This window comes from Seriola dumerili, unplaced genomic scaffold (genome assembly GCF_002260705.1).
Source record: "Seriola dumerili isolate Sdu_G_001 unplaced genomic scaffold, Sdu_1.0 BDQW01000155.1, whole genome shotgun sequence".
In the NCBI taxonomy this organism is placed as follows: Eukaryota; Metazoa; Chordata; class Actinopteri; order Carangiformes; family Carangidae; genus Seriola; species Seriola dumerili.
The window spans coordinates 1727110-1745660 of NW_019174410.1; the positions used below are offsets into that span (position 1 = coordinate 1727110).

At 42.7% G+C, this 18551-nt stretch overlaps 1 protein-coding gene across 3 annotated transcripts; it reads right to left on the minus strand.

The window, feature by feature from the left end:
* Positions 1 to 34: 34 nt before the first annotated feature.
* On the minus strand, positions 35 to 18225 carry nek1 (NIMA related kinase 1). 3 transcript variants are annotated; one of them, XM_022751423.1, is made up of 36 exons: positions 18190 to 18225; positions 17641 to 17789; positions 17435 to 17531; positions 16798 to 16895; positions 16503 to 16586; positions 16338 to 16405; positions 16162 to 16248; positions 15648 to 15702; positions 14672 to 14872; positions 14506 to 14578; positions 13485 to 13636; positions 13181 to 13240; positions 12794 to 12853; positions 12662 to 12709; positions 12450 to 12530; positions 12175 to 12335; positions 11283 to 11405; positions 11092 to 11194; positions 9440 to 9526; positions 8785 to 8868; positions 8589 to 8666; positions 6929 to 7024; positions 6615 to 6824; positions 6464 to 6517; positions 6110 to 6350; positions 5867 to 6001; positions 5558 to 5734; positions 4354 to 4557; positions 4147 to 4252; positions 3964 to 4040; positions 3655 to 3872; positions 3009 to 3163; positions 2297 to 2688; positions 1896 to 2029; positions 1659 to 1791; positions 35 to 867 (listed from the first exon to the last, which is right to left on the minus strand). In XM_022751423.1, exons 2-36 carry the CDS (start codon positions 17755 to 17757, stop codon positions 854 to 856), a joined length of 4263 nt encoding a protein of 1420 aa, XP_022607144.1. In that variant the 5' UTR covers positions 17758 to 17789; positions 18190 to 18225; the 3' UTR covers positions 35 to 853. The 3 variants fall into 3 exon arrangements, with proteins under 3 accessions (XP_022607144.1, XP_022607146.1, XP_022607145.1); XM_022751425.1 differs by lacking the exon at positions 11283 to 11405; XM_022751424.1 differs by lacking the exon at positions 9440 to 9526.
* Positions 18226 to 18551: the final 326 nt, after the last annotated feature.

Below are 18551 nucleotides of genomic sequence, written 5' to 3' on the forward strand. Positions count from 1 at the left end.
CAGAAAGAAATGAAAAATGTCAGTGCTCGTGTTCTCAAAAAAGTTTTTATTACTTCATATAAAGATTTACAATACTTAATTTATCATTATATATGAATTATTGTTAATATCTGTACCATTGCTTACATCAGTACAACTCTGTACTGAACATCAATCCGACCTGTCTCACGATATCACACCCAGCACTTCAGTGCCACCGCCTCGCTACAGTGCAACATACAACAGTCTCACAATAATCTTTGAATTAATCTGGGTTAAATAAAACAGTAAGAAACGTGGAAAATGTATTAGATAATATTTAACTTGTTGTTTGGTGAAAAGAGTTTTAAGAAAAGGAGGTTCCTCTGGTTCTGAATAAATCACGGTACATCTGTTTTGAGGGTGACCTGGTTTGTGTTGCGACGCTGTGGGTGAGGATGTGAGAGCACCTGAGAGGACCAGATCTTTGCCCGCCAAAATAAAATGCCACTGCGGAGTCTAACTGAACCAACAAACGAAGTGAAACAAAATAGTTCATACAATTAATCAGTGCGACAATACACGTGTGTCATCCATTTACAGACATTGAACATTTGACAGTTAACTTTGGTAAGTGAAGAAGAACATGTGTTTGATAATGCACTTTTTGAACGGACACCGGTTAGAAAATAGTGCCAGGTGCTGATAGTCAAAAGTATGAAATACAGCCTTGAGTGCACTAAGTTATTCATCATGCAAGTGTGCCTGAAACACTGTTAGATGCATGGCTGCGACACCTCATGCATAGATCCTTCTGCCAGTGATGCGCGTCATGGGAAGACATCAGATAGCTAGCAGATTGTCATAGCTGCCAGCAGCTCGATTGCAGAAACCATTATTCATCATTATCTGGAAGGGGAAGGAGAAAGAGGATCATGTTGAGACAGACAATTCATTAGACAGGCAGAGTTCATCGGTTTAGATGAGCTCAGCTGAAAGTTTGGCAAATCAATGATGCAAACAGACATTTAAATGGCAGCGACAGGCATCAGAATTGACCTGAAACCTAGAGCTGTGTGTGTGAAACGTAGGTGTGATGCATAATTGTGACTGTAACTAACAGACTTTACAAAATTACTACATCACACGCTTTATTCTCTGATAGCTGCCTCAGTTTTATTTCAAAATATACCCAGTGTTATTGCTCTATGGATCCTCAAGGGGGATATTTGACATTTGCATCTGATATTCACTTCTTCTACTGAAGACAGTAAAAATAGAAAAACAAAAGAGCTGTCAAATAAGAGATTTTCAGTGAGAAAACGTGTCTGAAGATGCTCCCGTCCGGAGGGAAACTTGTCAAACTCAAAACCTTAAGTCTTGTTGGCACAGAGCAAGACAGAGAAAGACTGTTAAGGGTGTGTTTCAGGTCTATTTAGTGCCTTCATGACGTGAGAAAAGAGGACAGGATTTTACAGATTCGATTAAACGCTCACTGTACTCTGACACAGCTGCGTTCTTTGGGAAAACCACGAGGACAATTCAGCACAGCTGTTGACAACTGCTGACCAGAACGATTAAAACGAGATGAATGTGTATTTTAGTGGTTTACACGAGTGACCTAGAAACTCAGGAGGAGTGTTGTGGAAAACGGGGATGAAAAGAAATAAAAGTATATGCAATCCACTACTGCTGCTAACCTTCTTGGTATGCGCCATCTGCCATCACTAGATGAAGGATGTTGGGATACAGATGCTGGTGCTCAGTCCCCAGAATGCTGAACACCAGACTGGAGCCCAGGTCAATATTCTCATCTTCATCCTCATGTATCGCCTAGAGCAGCAAAGACATCTGTTCAGTCTTCTGTTCCAAAACTGAACCGTGAGTTTGCACGGACGACCTCCAGATTTAGAAAAGAAATCATAAATATTTTATACCTTTATCTTATTGTAGGCTTCAATGAACTTCTCAAAGCCCATCTGCTGCTCCAGGTTGAAGCGAAGCTCTTCCAGCCGACTGAAGATGCTGTCGTGATGCTCAGCCTCTCCGCCCTGGTCCTCTCCGCTGCCGTCTGTATCGCAGCAGGGATTCATCAGTTCTCATAATACTGAGATGCTTAAATGTCCCATCTTTATTAAATGCATGAATCATCTGACATTCAATATTAATTCTTACAAGCTGAGGTAGTCTGAAAGCTTTCTGCACAACAGTGTTCAGGAGGAAACACTGAGATGTACTGCTGTTTGTTCTTGTATAAAATAATGAATAATAGTTGCATTTCAATAATTATAATTAAAAAAAGGAAATGTTAAGTCTTATATTTTCACAGCTCTCCTACCTGAATGCCACTCTTCATTGAGCTGGCTGTTATCACTGTGGTTCTCTCCCACGCCATTGCTTAGCAACTCCCCTGCCTCCTCATCAGCGGGACTCCCATTGGAGCATTCCTCGTCCTCGTCCTCATCGTCCTCGCCTTCTTCCTCCTCGTCCTCCTCTTCGTCCTCCTCATCGTCCTCGTCCTCGTCATCATCGTCGACAGCCATCTGATTGTTGTCCTGATCGATCTCGGCCGCGATCCTGTTGAAAAACTCTTGGTCTTCGCTCTCTGGAGGGTTTCCATTGAAGTCTCCCGCGCCGACCTCCGGAGAGCTCCTCATTAATTCACCCTCTTCGTGCAGGAGTCTCTCCATGGACGCCCTGATGTCCCGCAGGTCTTCATCCTCATATGCACTGGATAACAGAGCATATTCTTATCACACACAGAATGCCATTACCTGCCCTGTATTGGAAAAACCTGCACCTTTTTGTAAAGCCGTCTCTCACCCTTTCAAAATGACTGACAGAATGAGAGTAAGGCAAGACCTCATCACTATTAAAATACTTGCCTTCAAGACTGCAGCGGTATATTTAGAAGTGATGATTTATAACGCATTTACCAACAAATCACTCGTACTGTGCAACAGAGAACATCCACTGTGTAACTATTTATGGTTCGTGGGGCCTGAGAATATCTTTGTTCTTTAGATTTCATTTGTGTCTGTCAGTCTTACTCTTCGGTCTCAGACTGGTCGTCATCTTTAGCCGCCTCATCCAGGTCCTCAATTTCCAGGTTGTTGTCAGGGGCAACGTTAGCTCTAGCAGCTGCAGACTCCTGCTGAGCACTGAAGAGGTGACTGAGGTCTGGCAGAGAGCATGTCCGGAGCATCTGACAGGCACAAGGCACAACACAAGGATATATTTTGATGGTGAAGGGTGATGGGATCTAGCACTGTAATGCATGAGGAAAGCACACTGACAAAACCCGCCGCATTCATATTCCATGTAGCTCTCCGTGTGGATATGAAAAATGTTGAGCTCAGTGTCCCTGATGAAGGTTATGAAAGATATAGGTTGATAGATGCTCTTTCTGTCCTATCAGACCCACTGCAGGTTGAGGCTCTGTGATTAATGGCGCTGGCTCTATTCCAGACCCCCTCATTAATAAAGAAGACTGAAACCTTAACTAAAAATACCACACAAGCCTCGACATCACGCCAGGAACAAGAACAAGTTTCAACTTCATCAAACCCTGCAACATCCGCTCGCCTGATCACAGATCCCACACTGTCACATTATACCTCAGACGCCCCCCCTCTCATCGTTAACAAGGTAATTACCAGACACAAGTCAAAAGTGTAACGTTCAGCCGGTGATCACCTTGGGGTTGTTGGCGTCAAACATGCCTGTAGAAAGACCGATGAGGAGGGAGTTGTGGTGTCTGGAGCGCAGAGGTGAGACGGAGCGTGAGCGAGAGGCCAGGGAGGAGGATGATTCATCCACAGAGGACTGGGCTGAGAGGATTGCGAGGGCAGCGGTGCGGCGGTGGGCCGGGGAGCACAACTTCATAAACAGAGGCTCCTCGCACTGTGCTAAACCTGGGAAGAGGGAGGGAAGTGGCAGATTTAATTAAGATAATAGTCCTGCTGAAAAATAGAGTGGCTTTGAGTCACTAAACATTAGTCTCACCAGATGAGTCTGTTGGTTTCTCTGCACTCTTCTCTCCCTCCTTGGTGCCTGTCGGTCTCTTAATGCCCTCTGGTGGCCTGTAAGTGACAGACACTTTATTTTCTCTGATGTCTTTAAATGTATTTAAGATATTGTGAAAGTATTTTGTTACTATAAATAATAATAATAAAGATGAACAGTCACAATGGTTGTTGGGCTTCCTGCTCCCACGCCTGCTGCACGGCAGACGGGCGAGGTGAGGCCTGTTTAGGCGTCTCTTCCAAAACCATTGACTCCATGTCTGCTGGATCTGAAAGGAATCAGGCCGGATAGATATTGTGTTGCACTGAAAATATACTTTGAAATGAGCAATAAATATCTGATCAATATCAGATTGAGTGACAGACTAACCCTGAGTCTCAGTAAGGTCGGGCGGCAGTGCGAGTCTTTCTGCTGTGCCAGCCACACACACTTCCTGACGCGAGGCCTCCGCTGGAGCAGCTCTCTCCTCCTGACCCTCAGGGCGCTGAGGCACAGCAGATGGTGTTGGCTTAGAGGTCAACACCTCCTCAGGTGTCCTCACAGTCTCAGCTGCAGCCGCCTGGGTAGGCTTATCTGCACAGAGCAAAGCATCGGTAAGTCAGTGCACTTCCTGTGCATCACTTAGTGCACTTTCTAAGTCTGAGGTCATAATACTCACTCCAACAAATTCTAGTTGTTATTCTAGGAGTTATTTTTGATGCAGACCTCTGTTTTGATGCACAAGCGAAAAATGTTGTCCAGTCACGCTTTTTTCACCTCAAAAAGATCACAAACATCTGCTCAATCCTGTCTCCTAACGACCCACATAAAGTCATGCACGTGTTTATTTCTCATGCTTTGACTTCTGTCATGCACTTAATGCTGCATCAGTCTGAGCTCCCTCCAGGACTTGCAAACTCACACTGGCTGCCTGTTTTAAAATTCTACTCATCACATTCAAAGCATTAAATGGCCTCGCTCCAAATCATGTGAAGTGGGTGTTTACTTGGATTATCATTAGTGTCTCTTAAAACTCTTCTTTTTATCAGAAAACTTTTATGAATGTTTAATAAATTGTTGTGGTTCATTTTCCCATGATATGGACAATTTATATTTTTAAGTAACTTTCTTCTGTTTTATGATGCGTTTGTTTTTCTTTTGTTTTTAATTCCCCTTGTTCTTTCTGTAAAGCACTTTGTAACTTTGTAAAGTGCTATATAAATAAAGTTTTGTTTTTCCAGGCAACATCCTGCTGCACACACACACTGTGTACACACACTGTAACCGTTTAGCTACATACATACATACTTCATACAGTACACTGCTCTGCCATTTGCAGCTGAAGAGAAGGTTTTTATCACAGCGTTAAACCTCCAACATTTTCTATTTGAAACACTGTGAAGATTTTCAGCTCAATGAAGCTCGTGTGTTTGACTCAAGGTTGAGGTGCTAGAGTCTGACAAATAAATCACAATCAGTGAGTTTATACACAATTCACCACATTGATTTTGATCTCTAAGGGAAGTACATGAGCTGAGACACAGTCTTAGTCTCATTTGGACGGTGAGAACGTGAAGAGGGACTGAAGACTGACCGGGGCTGGGAAACTCTTTCTCACAGATGGTGACGTTCTCCAGCTGCTGGGTGAGAGGCTGAAGCTCCGCCTCCTGAAGGACCCTCAGCACCTGAGAGACTGGACTCGCTCCCCACACCTTCCTGGGATTTTCTTCCTGTAGCACACCCATCCGTATAACTTCCCCCGCTGTTTGCTCTGAGACATGACACACACACACACACACACACGCACACACAGACACAGGAATAAAGGGACTCTTGGTTTTTATGCAGCCACTGTTTCAATCTTCAAAAGATGTGCACGTCACTCAGGGAGAAGACGACTCACCAATGGTCATGTTGCCCGTCTCCTCCAGAGTTTGTTGGGCTACAGGGAGGACAAGTGGAACCCCCGTCTCCACCACTTCCCACTTCTTCCTGTCTCCACCGGAAGACGGCCTGTCCTCTGGAGACACTGAGGTGGCTGGTGACAGAATTGAAAAAACTGAGCAGAACTGCTTTCGGAAAACCTTTTACAGACGCAGCAATACGTTTGTATTTGCATTGATCGGCACGTAGTATTCTCGCTCACTGCTCGTCGTGGCGCAGGTTTCCCCCAGAGTTTGCTGAGCCACAGGAAGTACGGGCAGTTCTGCAGCATCCCACTTCTTTCGGTCTCCGTTCGATGAGGGGCGGTTCTCTGCGTCCGCTTGGCTCTGCTGGGGAACAGGACTTGGTTCTGCGGGAGGTGGATGCGGCTCCTCGGTCTCCTCCACTGGACTCTGGGCTTTTAGGTTCTGGTTAAGTCTGCGCAGAATCTGCTTTTTCTCACTCTGTTCAATGAAAAGCATGAAGTGGCATTATCTTTCCAAACATGGAATCAGGGGAGATTCAGTTCAGCTCACTGTTAATTTAATGAGTGATCACCAACAACTCCCACACTCACCTGTATGACCGTGGCAGTCTCTGGCTCAGGCAGCTTTTCTTTTAGTGGAGTCATCTGCCAAACACAAGATGCAGAATGGATATAGCAAAGCCACACGTACTCTCACAAATACGGATGTAGGACATGAGAGGCTTTGTAAATGTGTACTGACTGCTCCAACGTTCTTCAGGGCGGCAGTCATGGATATAGCTGGGGTGGAGGTGGAGGGTTTGGATGCCGGCAGGGCTGAAGCTTTGGCAGCTGGTTCTGGCTGACAGGGACTGGGCTGTGGAAGAGGACTGTCAGAGGTAGTGGATACTGCTACTGCCGCCGCCGCTACGTTTCCTGCTGCCACGCCAACCTTCACCCCTCGAGCTGCAATCTTCCACAATACACAATACCCAGGATTACATTATGTACCAGTAAGGCAGAGTAATGGTAACGACAAAGGAATGTGAGGGAGGAACAAAGGACGAAAGAGCTTACATGGTCCTCCCAAGCTCTCTTCTCTCTCTCATACGCCTCTCTCCTCTTCTTCTCTAGTTGCTCTTTCAGTACAGCAGCACGGGCATTAGCCTGGGCCTGGCAGGTACATACACACATACACATGAAGAATGATGAAGGTATGGTCAAATGCATTCTGATGAAAATAAGAGTTAAAATGAAATGAAAATCTTGTTTCTTCCAGTTGAAAATCTCATCCATCCAGCTGCTGTTTTACTTTACGTTTTTACTCCTGTCTCTCTCTAAAATTCCCTCTCTCACCTGCAGTCAGAGGTAAAGGCACAACTTCGAGGTGTGACAATAACAGCCTAGTGTTATTTCCTCTATGCTGGTTGCCAGGGAGTTGGAGCACTGATTACAGGATTGTACTGCTCACCAACAGAGCGCCTGCTCGGTCGAGCATCTGGCTGCATCTCTGACCTTCAATTCCTCATTAAAACAACTAAAGAAACAACTCAGAGTCAACAATGGCGTCAGACAAGGGGGGAATCTTTATACCGATGATCGGTCCAGACTATTGAAAGCCTGTAATACTGGCTGCATGATTGGTAATACTTTAGTGAACCACATTACATATGCAGATGAGTCTGTGGTCCTTAGTCCACGTCTCCAGCAGGGTTTCCCGCACATAGACTATGACGGGTTGCCCAGGTATATTAACGGCTGCCCGAGTGTACGTATCTGCCCGACTCATTTTGAGATTTCATTGGTATGTTTTTTTAATCCATCAGAATGACGCCGCCTGCAATCGATTAACTATTCTCTGCTCGCTCCCTTGTACCGTTTTCGGGAAAGAGGAAGACGTTAGAAGACGTGGACACGGCGGATACTGAACGAGACAAGTCACACTCTCAATTCTCAAGTGTTTGGTCAGTGAAGCTGCTGACACAGGTGATGAAGTGTGCTAAACCTGGGAAGAGGGAGTCTAAAAGTCTAAAATTTCTTTAAATTGTCTGATTATAATCTTAGTGTCTGTGATAAGGTAAATGACAGCTTACATTCTCTTACGCAAGTTTAGAGTGTGGCACAGATGGAGTGAAGATGTAGATGGCACACCGCTCTCTACTGCACTCGTGTGGCCAAGCTGCAGAAAAGCAGCTGACAGACACTTCAGACAGCTCGCTGTAGAATGATGACATCACTTAGGAGGCCGAGAGAGAGAAATGCTTGTGGCTGCAGGAGTCAGAACTTCTTCTCATGTATAAATCTATTTGCCAGCTGAATGACTCCCTGCTGCGGAGACATTGGTTCTGTTGTCTCTTTGTAAGATGTTGATTAGTATTCTTTTTAAAGCATATTTTCTTGTGATGCTTTTGTGCATAATTTATTCTCTGTAACGAGTCTGTAATAAATTAGACTGACTGACATCATCATTATGAAGGACAAAAAATTACATAAGTATAAATAAATAAATAAATGTAAAAATACAGGAATAAAAATAGTATTTTTCATCACCAAAATGTATTTATTTATGTTTTTATACTCATGTCATTTCTTGTCCATCATACGTCGTTCTCTTTCAGAGGATTTGAAAATCTTACAATCCAGGTTTTTCCAGTGAAATACATTTGAAACATGTTTTGAAAAGAGCTGTATAAATATGGCGGGAAATGTAAATGCTTTATGTTGGTTGTAGACTCACTTTTAAAGCCTCTATCTTCTTTCTCCTGAGCTCCGCCTCCTCGGTGGACTCCTGGCTGTCTGAACCGTCGCTGTCATACTGAAACAAACATCGAAAACGGCACCGACAAAAAAGAAAAAAAAAAAAATAATGTCAAAGAAAACTGGAATCACTTTGAAGAAAGGTGCTCTCAGAATATCAGAGCGCAGGATTGTACCTTCTCTCCTCTGAGTCGAGCTTTGATCTGCTGACGCTCATTGAAGTTCAGCAAACGGATCTGCCTCAGTTTCTTCAAGTACTCCTGAGAACAAACACGGACATGTCACATCCTGTACGTTACACAGACCTGCACACAGACACACACACACGCTGTAGGACGCAGCCGTGATATCTGCAGCCACATTCAAACAAAACAAAGTTGTAAAGCTTCCTTCAAAACACAATGTGAAGTTAGCGTCTGCACATCATCCATTCAGCCAGAGTAAAATAAGACATTTTGCAGTTAACAGCGCAGTAACAATAAAAGACATTTATGTAATCCATTCAAAGCAAAGAAGCCGTAATACACACTGCAAAACTGAGGTGGTGAGGTTATTCAAAATGGGACAAAAGACACAATAAACAAACAAAACCAATGGTATTTACTGTAGTGAATAGTAACAGCCATAATAGGGATACATAAATAGTGAAACAGCTCACACTGGACACTGGGACACCACACAATATGGGAGGAGTAGGCATGGGTTTGAGCTGCTGGGTTGAATTATGGGAGTGTCAAAGGGAGTTTTGTGCAGACATATGAGACGTGCCAAGTCAGACGTGCCATGAGTGAGGTGGAGTGTGAGGCTGGGCGTTCGAGCCTGGGCTCCTACCTCCTCCTCTTTGTTGGCTCTGGGTCTCCTGCACTGAACCGAACCAGCCCGGCTTCCATAGATTGCAGCCAGGTTTTGCCGAGTGCCCTGTTTACCGTTCAATTTAACCACACTTTAGAAGCACGCAGGCCGCACATCTAACTGTCACAACAGTCATGAGATGGGGCCAGGAGATAATTAAAGCTGCATTAATCAATATTTTCATATTAATACTGTATCAAACGACTGCACATTAAGTCAGTATTGGACCCACAGAGGGATCTCTAAGGCCTTTTAGCCCATTGAGCTCATTGATTTGGTTTTTACAGCTGACGAATTTGCTGTTTTTGTTCAGTCTCACTATTTCATCAATGTTTCCAGCAGCTGCTGTTTTAAAGAAAACGTGCTGATGAACAGACTGTGTTCTACCTGCCAAGCACCAAACAGCAGACACACACACACAGTAACTGGTGAAGAAGGTCGACTGTCAGCAGGTTAAAAACCCAGAAAAGTTTCTCAGGGGTTTGTTGAGACCAAACTAGGCCAGTAAATATTGGACTTACATTCATCAGAAACACAACTTTAATGTAACTGTGTCTGCTGGATGTTAAAGTAAGGAAATGTTTGCCAACACGGTGGCTATTAACGACTCGAGGTGTGTCAGTCAGGTTCTGATGGAGTTGTTCTGCCCCCTACTGGTTAAAAACAGATTAATGTCATGTTAAAATCAGCTGTCTTAAAGTTGTATTAAAGGCCCTGCTCACCTCAGGCTGAGTTCTCAGGTTGAAGCCTTTCTTTGCCAGCCATGTCTTTACTTTGGCTCATTACCATCATGAACTTGGCAGGTAGCTTACAATAGGCTTGTATGAGCTAAAGCTGATAGTGGGCTTCATGGCTTTAGATGTGGTGGGCAGTGAGAGCCGCTGGTAACCAGTGAACCAAAACTATGAGCTGAAAGTGGCTGATTCTCAGGGGGTTTGGAAGTGCTAGCAGCAATTTAATAATGCACATTAGTGGTCAACCAATATGAGTTTTTCAATGGCCGATGTTTACGCTGATATCTAGAGAGCAGGGCGGCTGATGGCTGATATAAAATGCTGATGATATGTTGTTTTTACTTTTTGCATCTGATAATTTACAACAATTTAATAATAATAACAAAAGAGACAAAAAACTTAAATGACCATTTATTTAACATCAATGTATGATTCACTTGAACAGTGAAAAATATTTGAAAATAAAAAATGTGCATCGTCTCTTTCATAAGTAAAAACCGCAATCAGCATTCTGCTTCTTATTTTAAATTTAAAAAATGTCTGTAGGTAAAAAAAACTAAACTAACTTTTACTTCAATGGCTGTTGACACTTTTATTTGTCAGCCTCAGAAGCAATTACCTCGAAATGCCAGATATCAGCCGACAGATTAATTGATCCATCACTAATGTGCTGCGTTGTTTGATTCAGTGTTAATATTAGAATCTGTTTAATGGAGCTCTAACATTCCTCATATAAGATCCATCAGTGTCAGGTTTCAAGCCTGTCCATACAAAACCACAGCAGGTATGTGAAGGGTCATAATCACTATGATGGAAAAGGTTTGGCATTTCAGTAACAGGGGGGGAAAAACTCAATGAGGTTACCATTGAAATTCCAGTATAAGTCCCTCTACGTACCAGTTGTCCCTCAGCACGGACTTTGTTGAGCATGGCTTCTCTCTTACGCTGTAAAAACTCTTCAACCTGATCGGCCCGGTCAGCGGCCATGTGACCACGCTGCCTGAAAACAAAATTCAAAACTGAATGCTTCTCATTTTCATGAGACGTGTAGTGTGATTTACTGATTAGAGAGAGGCGGCTCGACTGACCTACTGATGCGAGCCTGTATAGAAACGAGCTGCAGCCTCTGAAGCTCTCTCTTGATTGCATCATGGTTTAGGATTTGGGCGGGGCCATTTGGCAGCACCGGACCAGCAGCAGCCGGTACACGTCTTACACACAGAGGCAATGCCATTAAAAAAAAAAAAAAACTAGAATTACCGCCTTTTGGTTTTACGCCTCCGTCAACCAGCCAAGTTACAGGAAATATGGTCACAATCTCCTCTTCTCTTCCTGAGCTACAGCACTGACTAATAATAGCCAGAGGTGTTTTTTGCAGATTATTATGATGTCACAATGAAGTTGACCTTTGACCATTTGGATATAAAATGTCATCACTTCATTTTATCCTCATAGACATTTGAGTTAAATTGTGTCATAATTAGTGAATTAATTCATGAGTTATGGCCGAAAAACATGTTTTTGAGGAAGTCATGAAATTCCCTCTGGGCGTTCCTGATGTACTACATTCATAAGAACATGAGATCACCGTGACCTTGAACTTTGACCTTTGACCACCAAAATCTAATGAGTCCATCCTTGAGTCCAAGTGAATGTTTGTGCCAAATTTGAAGAAGCTCCGTTAAGGCGTTACTGACATATCGCGTTCACAAGGCTAAAACCGTGTTTTGTGATGTCACCACTACCTTGACCTTTGACCACCAAAATCTAATCAGTTCATCTTTGAATCCTAGTGAACGTTTGTGCTAAATTTGAAGAAGTTCTGCCAATGCGTTACTAAGATACCGCGTTCACGAGAACGGGACGGACGGACGGACAACTCGAAAAACAATTCGCCTCCGGCTCCGGCTGTCCTCGGCGAGGAGGCATAAATATTTAACACACCTAAGCATACCTCGAAACGAACTCGTCTGAACTTACCGAATGGGACTGCCTGGTCCTGCGGAGGACCCCTCCCTGCTGATGTCTTTAGGCTGTGGTTTAGCCATTTGGTCCAGAGCAGCGTGGTAGTGCTCATAAGGGCCTCTGCTTGGGACAGAGGAGCCGACACCTGCAGCCCTCTTTTGACCGCCTACAAAACACTGAGATCGCAGGACACAAGGTCGTTGTGAGCGAAAAAAGAAGGGCTGCGCAGTGTATGTGCTGTATTCAAATATGAAAGATGTCTTGAGTAAAAGGAAATGAGAATCCAGTACCTTCCTCTCTGGGCTGCTACCTCCACTAGAGCTCAAGACATGCTTCCAGCCTTGTTCCCTGGCGTGGTTTATACGATTGATCTATAAAGGATCACAGGTAATATACAGTTCATCGACCATTTCAAATGCTTGATCCCACTTACTACAGTAAAGACTTGATACATAAAAGAAGAAAAATAATTATAGCCACTAGGGACGTGTTCACCACTCACCTTTTCCTTTTCATATCTCTTCATCTGCTCTGCTTTCAACAGGAACACCTGGAGACGACACAGATAAAAGGAAACAACTGAAAGTGTGAAAACAATCACAAACTTTACATGCTGACTCAACAGTGTGCTCACCTGCTCTCTCTGCTTCCTTTCCCTCTCAATCAGCTCCATCTTCTTCTTTCTGATGCCGTCCTGTAGCACGAGGGCAAAAGAACGTCAATGAGAAACAGGCATCTTAAAGGAAGCCGCTCTGAGGCAAGAGGCAGCAGGACTGCTCTGTCACTGGGCAGGCGAGGAGGGAAAGGTCGGTTAAAAGAGAAAATCAGGCAGAACACTCCAAACAGAGCCGGGAGCGGAAAACGGGTGAACGTAGGGATCAAGTGTAATGAGAGGGAGAAAAATGAAAAATGCTGGTACGAGCACACACACACACACACCTTCATGTGTGTGTAAATGTGGAAAGAAAAAAGGAGGGTAATCCAATAGTAAATACAAGTTATGCAGGGCTCTCAGCTGTACCTCATGCTTTTTCCTCTCTTCCTCGTCCTCTCTTCTCTGGGGGGCTGCTGGGAGAGGGGCCTGAGCAACATATGACACTGGGGTTCAGAGGTTGCCAACACACTATGACGTAATAACAGACACTGACACACACAGATGGGAGAGGCCTCCGACATGCCAGACTAGGAGCTCAACATCAAACACAGCTTTTATTTTTTCTCTTTCTTCTACACCCAGAACAAAAAGAAAACACGAGTGAAGCTAAAAAAAAACAAAACAAAACAAACCCAGAGCCACTGGACATCAACTTCAACAGCCTACTAACCGGTTTATGTTTTACGGCTGGTTTCCTCTCTGCAGGCTTTTTGGCTGCATCTGACACCTTCCTCACAGTTAAAGGCACTCCGTATTTGGTGGCTGGTTTGGTAATCTTCTGGGCTGGAGCAAGGGGTATGGAGCCAGGGGCAGGACGCTTGGCTGCAAGTAGACGCAGACACACATGCTGCTGGTGACTATGCAGGCTAGAGCTGCATGATTTGCAAAAAAAAAATAATCATATTGCGATTATTTTGGCAGATATTGTGATTTCAATTCAAATAGTGATTAGTGAGTAATATGATTTGTAGACCAGGGCGTCTCTGAAGCACCACAACACGTATGGTGCCAACAATGTACAACAATGTTGTGACACATTTCACCTTTATCACAAAATTTGCAGCTTGTGAGATTTGGATATTGCACTTAGTGACATTGTGATTTTGATTTATTGCGCAGCCCTAACAATAATGAGTAGCAGCTATACTGCAAATAAATAAACAAACTACTGTACATTGTAAAGCTGGTCCGTCCTCTAGTTCCCAAAACCCAATTACATTTTATAATCTCATAATATATACTATATATGTAGTACATCTTATAATAAAGTTATTTGGAGTGAGCAGCCAACTGTTTATTTGACACAAAAGGCCAAGAATAACACAAGACAAGACCTTATTTTCCAGGACAGTGAGGTGTGGGTGGAGGCCAACAATCTCTCTACAGCTCTGTAACACTGTACTTGCTAATCTATGCTCATGTTAAAGCAACCTGAGTCAAACCTTGAGGATTTCAACTTGGCTCACATATTCTGATTTACTCAGAAATAAGTTATAAACGCACTGACTTTAAAACTCCCATGAATAAGTTTTACAAAATTCGTATTTTTTCTTGTAGTCACCCCCCGCTCTCACAAACACTTAAGAATCATTTGACAGATGCTATAATGACATAAAAATTGTAAGGAGGCTTTATGATTTAAAAGGCTCCCTTACATTTCAAACTGAGCAGCAGCAGCAGCGTTTGCTTACCTGGTGGCCCCTGCAACACACCCACTCTAGGCTGCTTGTGAAGGAAAGTATGGCGGAATTCCTGAGCGATGAGCTGGAATCAATTCAAAACACGTATAGCTATTTTTTATACATATACAGTGTGGATTAGGTAAATTCAGACTGTATCACAGACAACTACCTGTACCTGTGGTGTGAGGAACCTCTCGATCCTACAGGACAGGAAAGGTTTGTCCAGGACGCTGCTGACTGAGGGCCGTTCTCGGGGGTTACGTTTGAACAGCTGTGCCAAGAGAGAGCGGAGTTCTTGGGAGTAGTGAACGGACACGGGAGGGTATGAGCCGCGAATGATCTTCAGAACTAGGTTCTTCATGTTTCCAGCCTCAAACTGAGAAGAAAGACACGTAGCACACGGTTATAACCAAGGCAGAGAAATCACTGAGGGAAATCTTACATGATCATATGCAATAACAGTGTGATTGAAAATAAAAATCAAGAAAGAGGAGCCATTCTTTGAGATGTAGGTTGCGGTTGAAAAGTCTTTTTTAATTAGGAAGGTTCCTAACTGAGTGGCAGCCATGATGAGAGCTGGTTGAATTCTCTAAATGATTAAGGAAAGGAGCTTCAGTGTTTCCTATCTTATCTCCTTTAGCAGAGGAAACACTGGACCTTCTTTTACAAAAGGAAAGAAGATAATGCTGTCCCACAATTCCTTACAACATTTAAAGCGACGCACCATTTGTAGTTTCACCACAGCAGACCCACGTGAATGTAAAAATAACAGAGAAACTGTTTTTTGTTTGTGACACGATCCAAAATTTATGGAAATCCTTGTCTGATCGACTGAAGCCCAAATGCATAAATATAGATTTCTTCTCTTTAAATCCAGTTATTTTAGTTAATATCATCATGATATCAAAATACTATATAGCTACACGAATTTCACTAAAACACCCTCATTGTGGAACGCACTGAAAAATTTATTTTCTCTCGCTGCACCACAGTTGTCTTTTCTCTAAGTCCTTTTTTGACTTTTCGACCGCAGCCTCGGCTTGTCAACCATTACACATACAGAACATATGAAAAGAGAGAGCACTGCAACGTTGCATAAGATACATTAAATATAAATTCATTAGTAAACAGCTCACACACTGAATACTTACTGCATGCTTAAGAGTGCACATTTCATACAGGACACACCCTAAGGCCCAAATATCACTGCAGAGGGAGGGAAAGTAGGGAAAGTGAGAGGAGAGAGAGCACACACATGGATAGGCAGGGATAAGTTCTGGGGTAGGTTTACATTCATTCAATTATGTATCAACAGTCATTTGCAAATACTTTTCCCTCCTTTATCACAAACAGGAGGAATTCAACACTGAGAAAACTCCAGACTGAACACAGAGATTTCTTAATTTACTTCATTGGTTGTCACTAAAGTGGATTAGATTACATGCATGTGTAAAATATTTCAAAAGGAAATCAATGCTAGCATCCTGTTGTAGATATACGCAAGCAGGTTCTCTCAGTAAAGAGGAGACATGATACCCAGAAGCCACCAGCTAATCCTGCATGACTCACTATTTGATGGGGGGGAGGGGAAGTGCTTGTCCCCTGGAATATGATCAAATATTAATTTACACCACGAGTGAGTCAAACACAACATCAAGTTATTACCTTTTGTTGTTGTAGGGTTTATTTTCACAGATCTCTGGTGATAGGTAATAGGGTGTTCCTATGCATGTTCTTGCCAGTTCTACAGTGCTGAAAATGAGAAGAGAATGGAAAGCTAATTGTATTATGCTTCACTATTCCCAAGTCTTGCAGATCTATTCAGACGACGTCATACATACCTATTCAGCACCCTTGCAATTCCAAAGTCCCCAAGTTGCACAGTCCCGTCTTTTGTCAAAAATATGTTCTGTGCAGACAATGTGTAAAAACATATTTGTACAATAAATGACAAATGAACAACTCGCAATCACAGAGAAAAGATCACGTGGTGCATGAAGCAATACCTGAGATTTGATGTCCCTGTGGAGGATTTTTCGATCATGAACATGCTTCAGTGCCAAGCAAATCTGCACAAACCAATCCAGGATCTAGGCAAGGGAGAAAGTGGTGAACCAACATACAGTACCAGCTTTCACTATCTACGTCCTTTGTAAGTCTAATGACTGAACAACACCAAGCAGAGATATGAAATAGCACCAGTACATATGCAATATTGATGTCATCTACATGTTGAACACTGTTCCAGTCTATCAACAAGTATATCTTGAGCATGACTGTCTCAAAGACTTAGTGGCTTACTTGCTCTTCTGAGAACAGTACTCCTTTCTGAGAGTTGATCTTCTTGAAGAGGTCTCCGCCCTCACAGTAGTCCATCACAATATACAGACATCCGCCCTCTGAAAAGAAGTTTACAAGGCAATGTGTTAAATACACATTATATTGCGTGCATCAGGATATAATAGTGCGTTATATGGGATTCAATAATACAAAGGATATCAGGAATCTAAGCACCTCTGTTCATTTTAATTTATTTTCTTTATTTATTTTAATCATTTATCTCTTTTGAAATTATTTTTATTTATTTATCAATTTACTTTTATTATTTTTCTTTGTATATGCATATTTATTCTCAGTAGCAAAAACTGTTTCTGAGTTGTAGAGCGCACTTATATGTATTAGACTACACAGGAAGAAGTTGGAGCATTGAACAAATAGTCTTTATATGTATGTAAAATGTCAAGACTTATACAGGTGTTATTGTGTGTATATGGATTATTTGAATGGGCTGTAACTGAGATGAATATGATAATATGATTTTAGGTACATCTTCATGTATTTCAACTGTGTGGAATAAATAATAAGTTAAAAAAAAAATAGTGCGTTATCTCTGTGGTTGTTTCTGAGCATTTCTAAAATCTTTAGATTATGTGAACACCTTCAAAAGACTCCTTATACTGGACAATGTTGGGATGACTCATTTTGGCAAGAACAGCAACTTCTTTTCGAGATTCCTGCCTCTCTCTACTTGGCATCTGTAAAAGCAAAAAGGGGAAAGAGCATGTAAAAGAACGAGGTGGTAGACGAGAGCTCACCTTACTTATGACATGTGAAGTTTATGGTATTTTACACATAGGGACTTACTCCAGATATGCCAATCTCCTTGATGACAAATTGGTGTCCATCCTCTTTTGATTTCACAAGGATGGCCTTTCCAAATGAACCTTCCCCAATTTTCTTCACCTTTTCGTACTTGTCCATGTTACTGGAATGACTGGCTCCTCATGCTGGGTCTGCAGAGAAATCAAGGAACATGATGCATTAGGCTTTTTCATTAAACTGCGGGTTTAATGTCGGTAATTTTGTCAAAGGCAATAATTATTTCATCCCGTATTGTTAACCACAGTAACCATGATTGTGTGTCATGCTATAAATTTACAGCGATGCTAGCTCCATCAAGCTGTGCTGTCAGACAGACAAGGATGTGTTGTCTCAGACGGGCTGTGCTGTTGATACAACATAATACAACTGGTAGCAAGCTCGCTAACGTTATCGTTACATAGCAGCCAGACGGAAGATGGAAGACCACCTAAAATATAATAAAATATATTCACGAAACACAGGATAATATGATTACGTGGCTCACTTGGTAGCGGTGTGTAAATACAATTAGGTGGCTAGTACCTAGCTTACCATTAGTCTTTTTTCGCCGCCGTCTCAGAGGTTCTGAGACCTGCTACTGCCCCTCGCGCTCTCTATCTAACTACAGCTCTCTTTGCTGTGTTTCCATTGGCTAGCTTCATATACCTCGATCGCGGATTGGTTCATACCGCTGTCAGTCATCTTCCTCCACGGTGAATGAAGGACCAAGTCTCCACCCCCAATGGGGCTGTTGCTGTGGACGTTTGTCGTTCCATAGCAACCACAAGCCGACCGTGGAAGTGTGGCGACTGTGGTTTTGGCCTCCTGAACTACATTTTATTCGTAATTTAGGTAGATGTTTGTACTTTCTTCTGGCGACATTTTGCTATTAATTTAAAAAAACATAGTGTTTC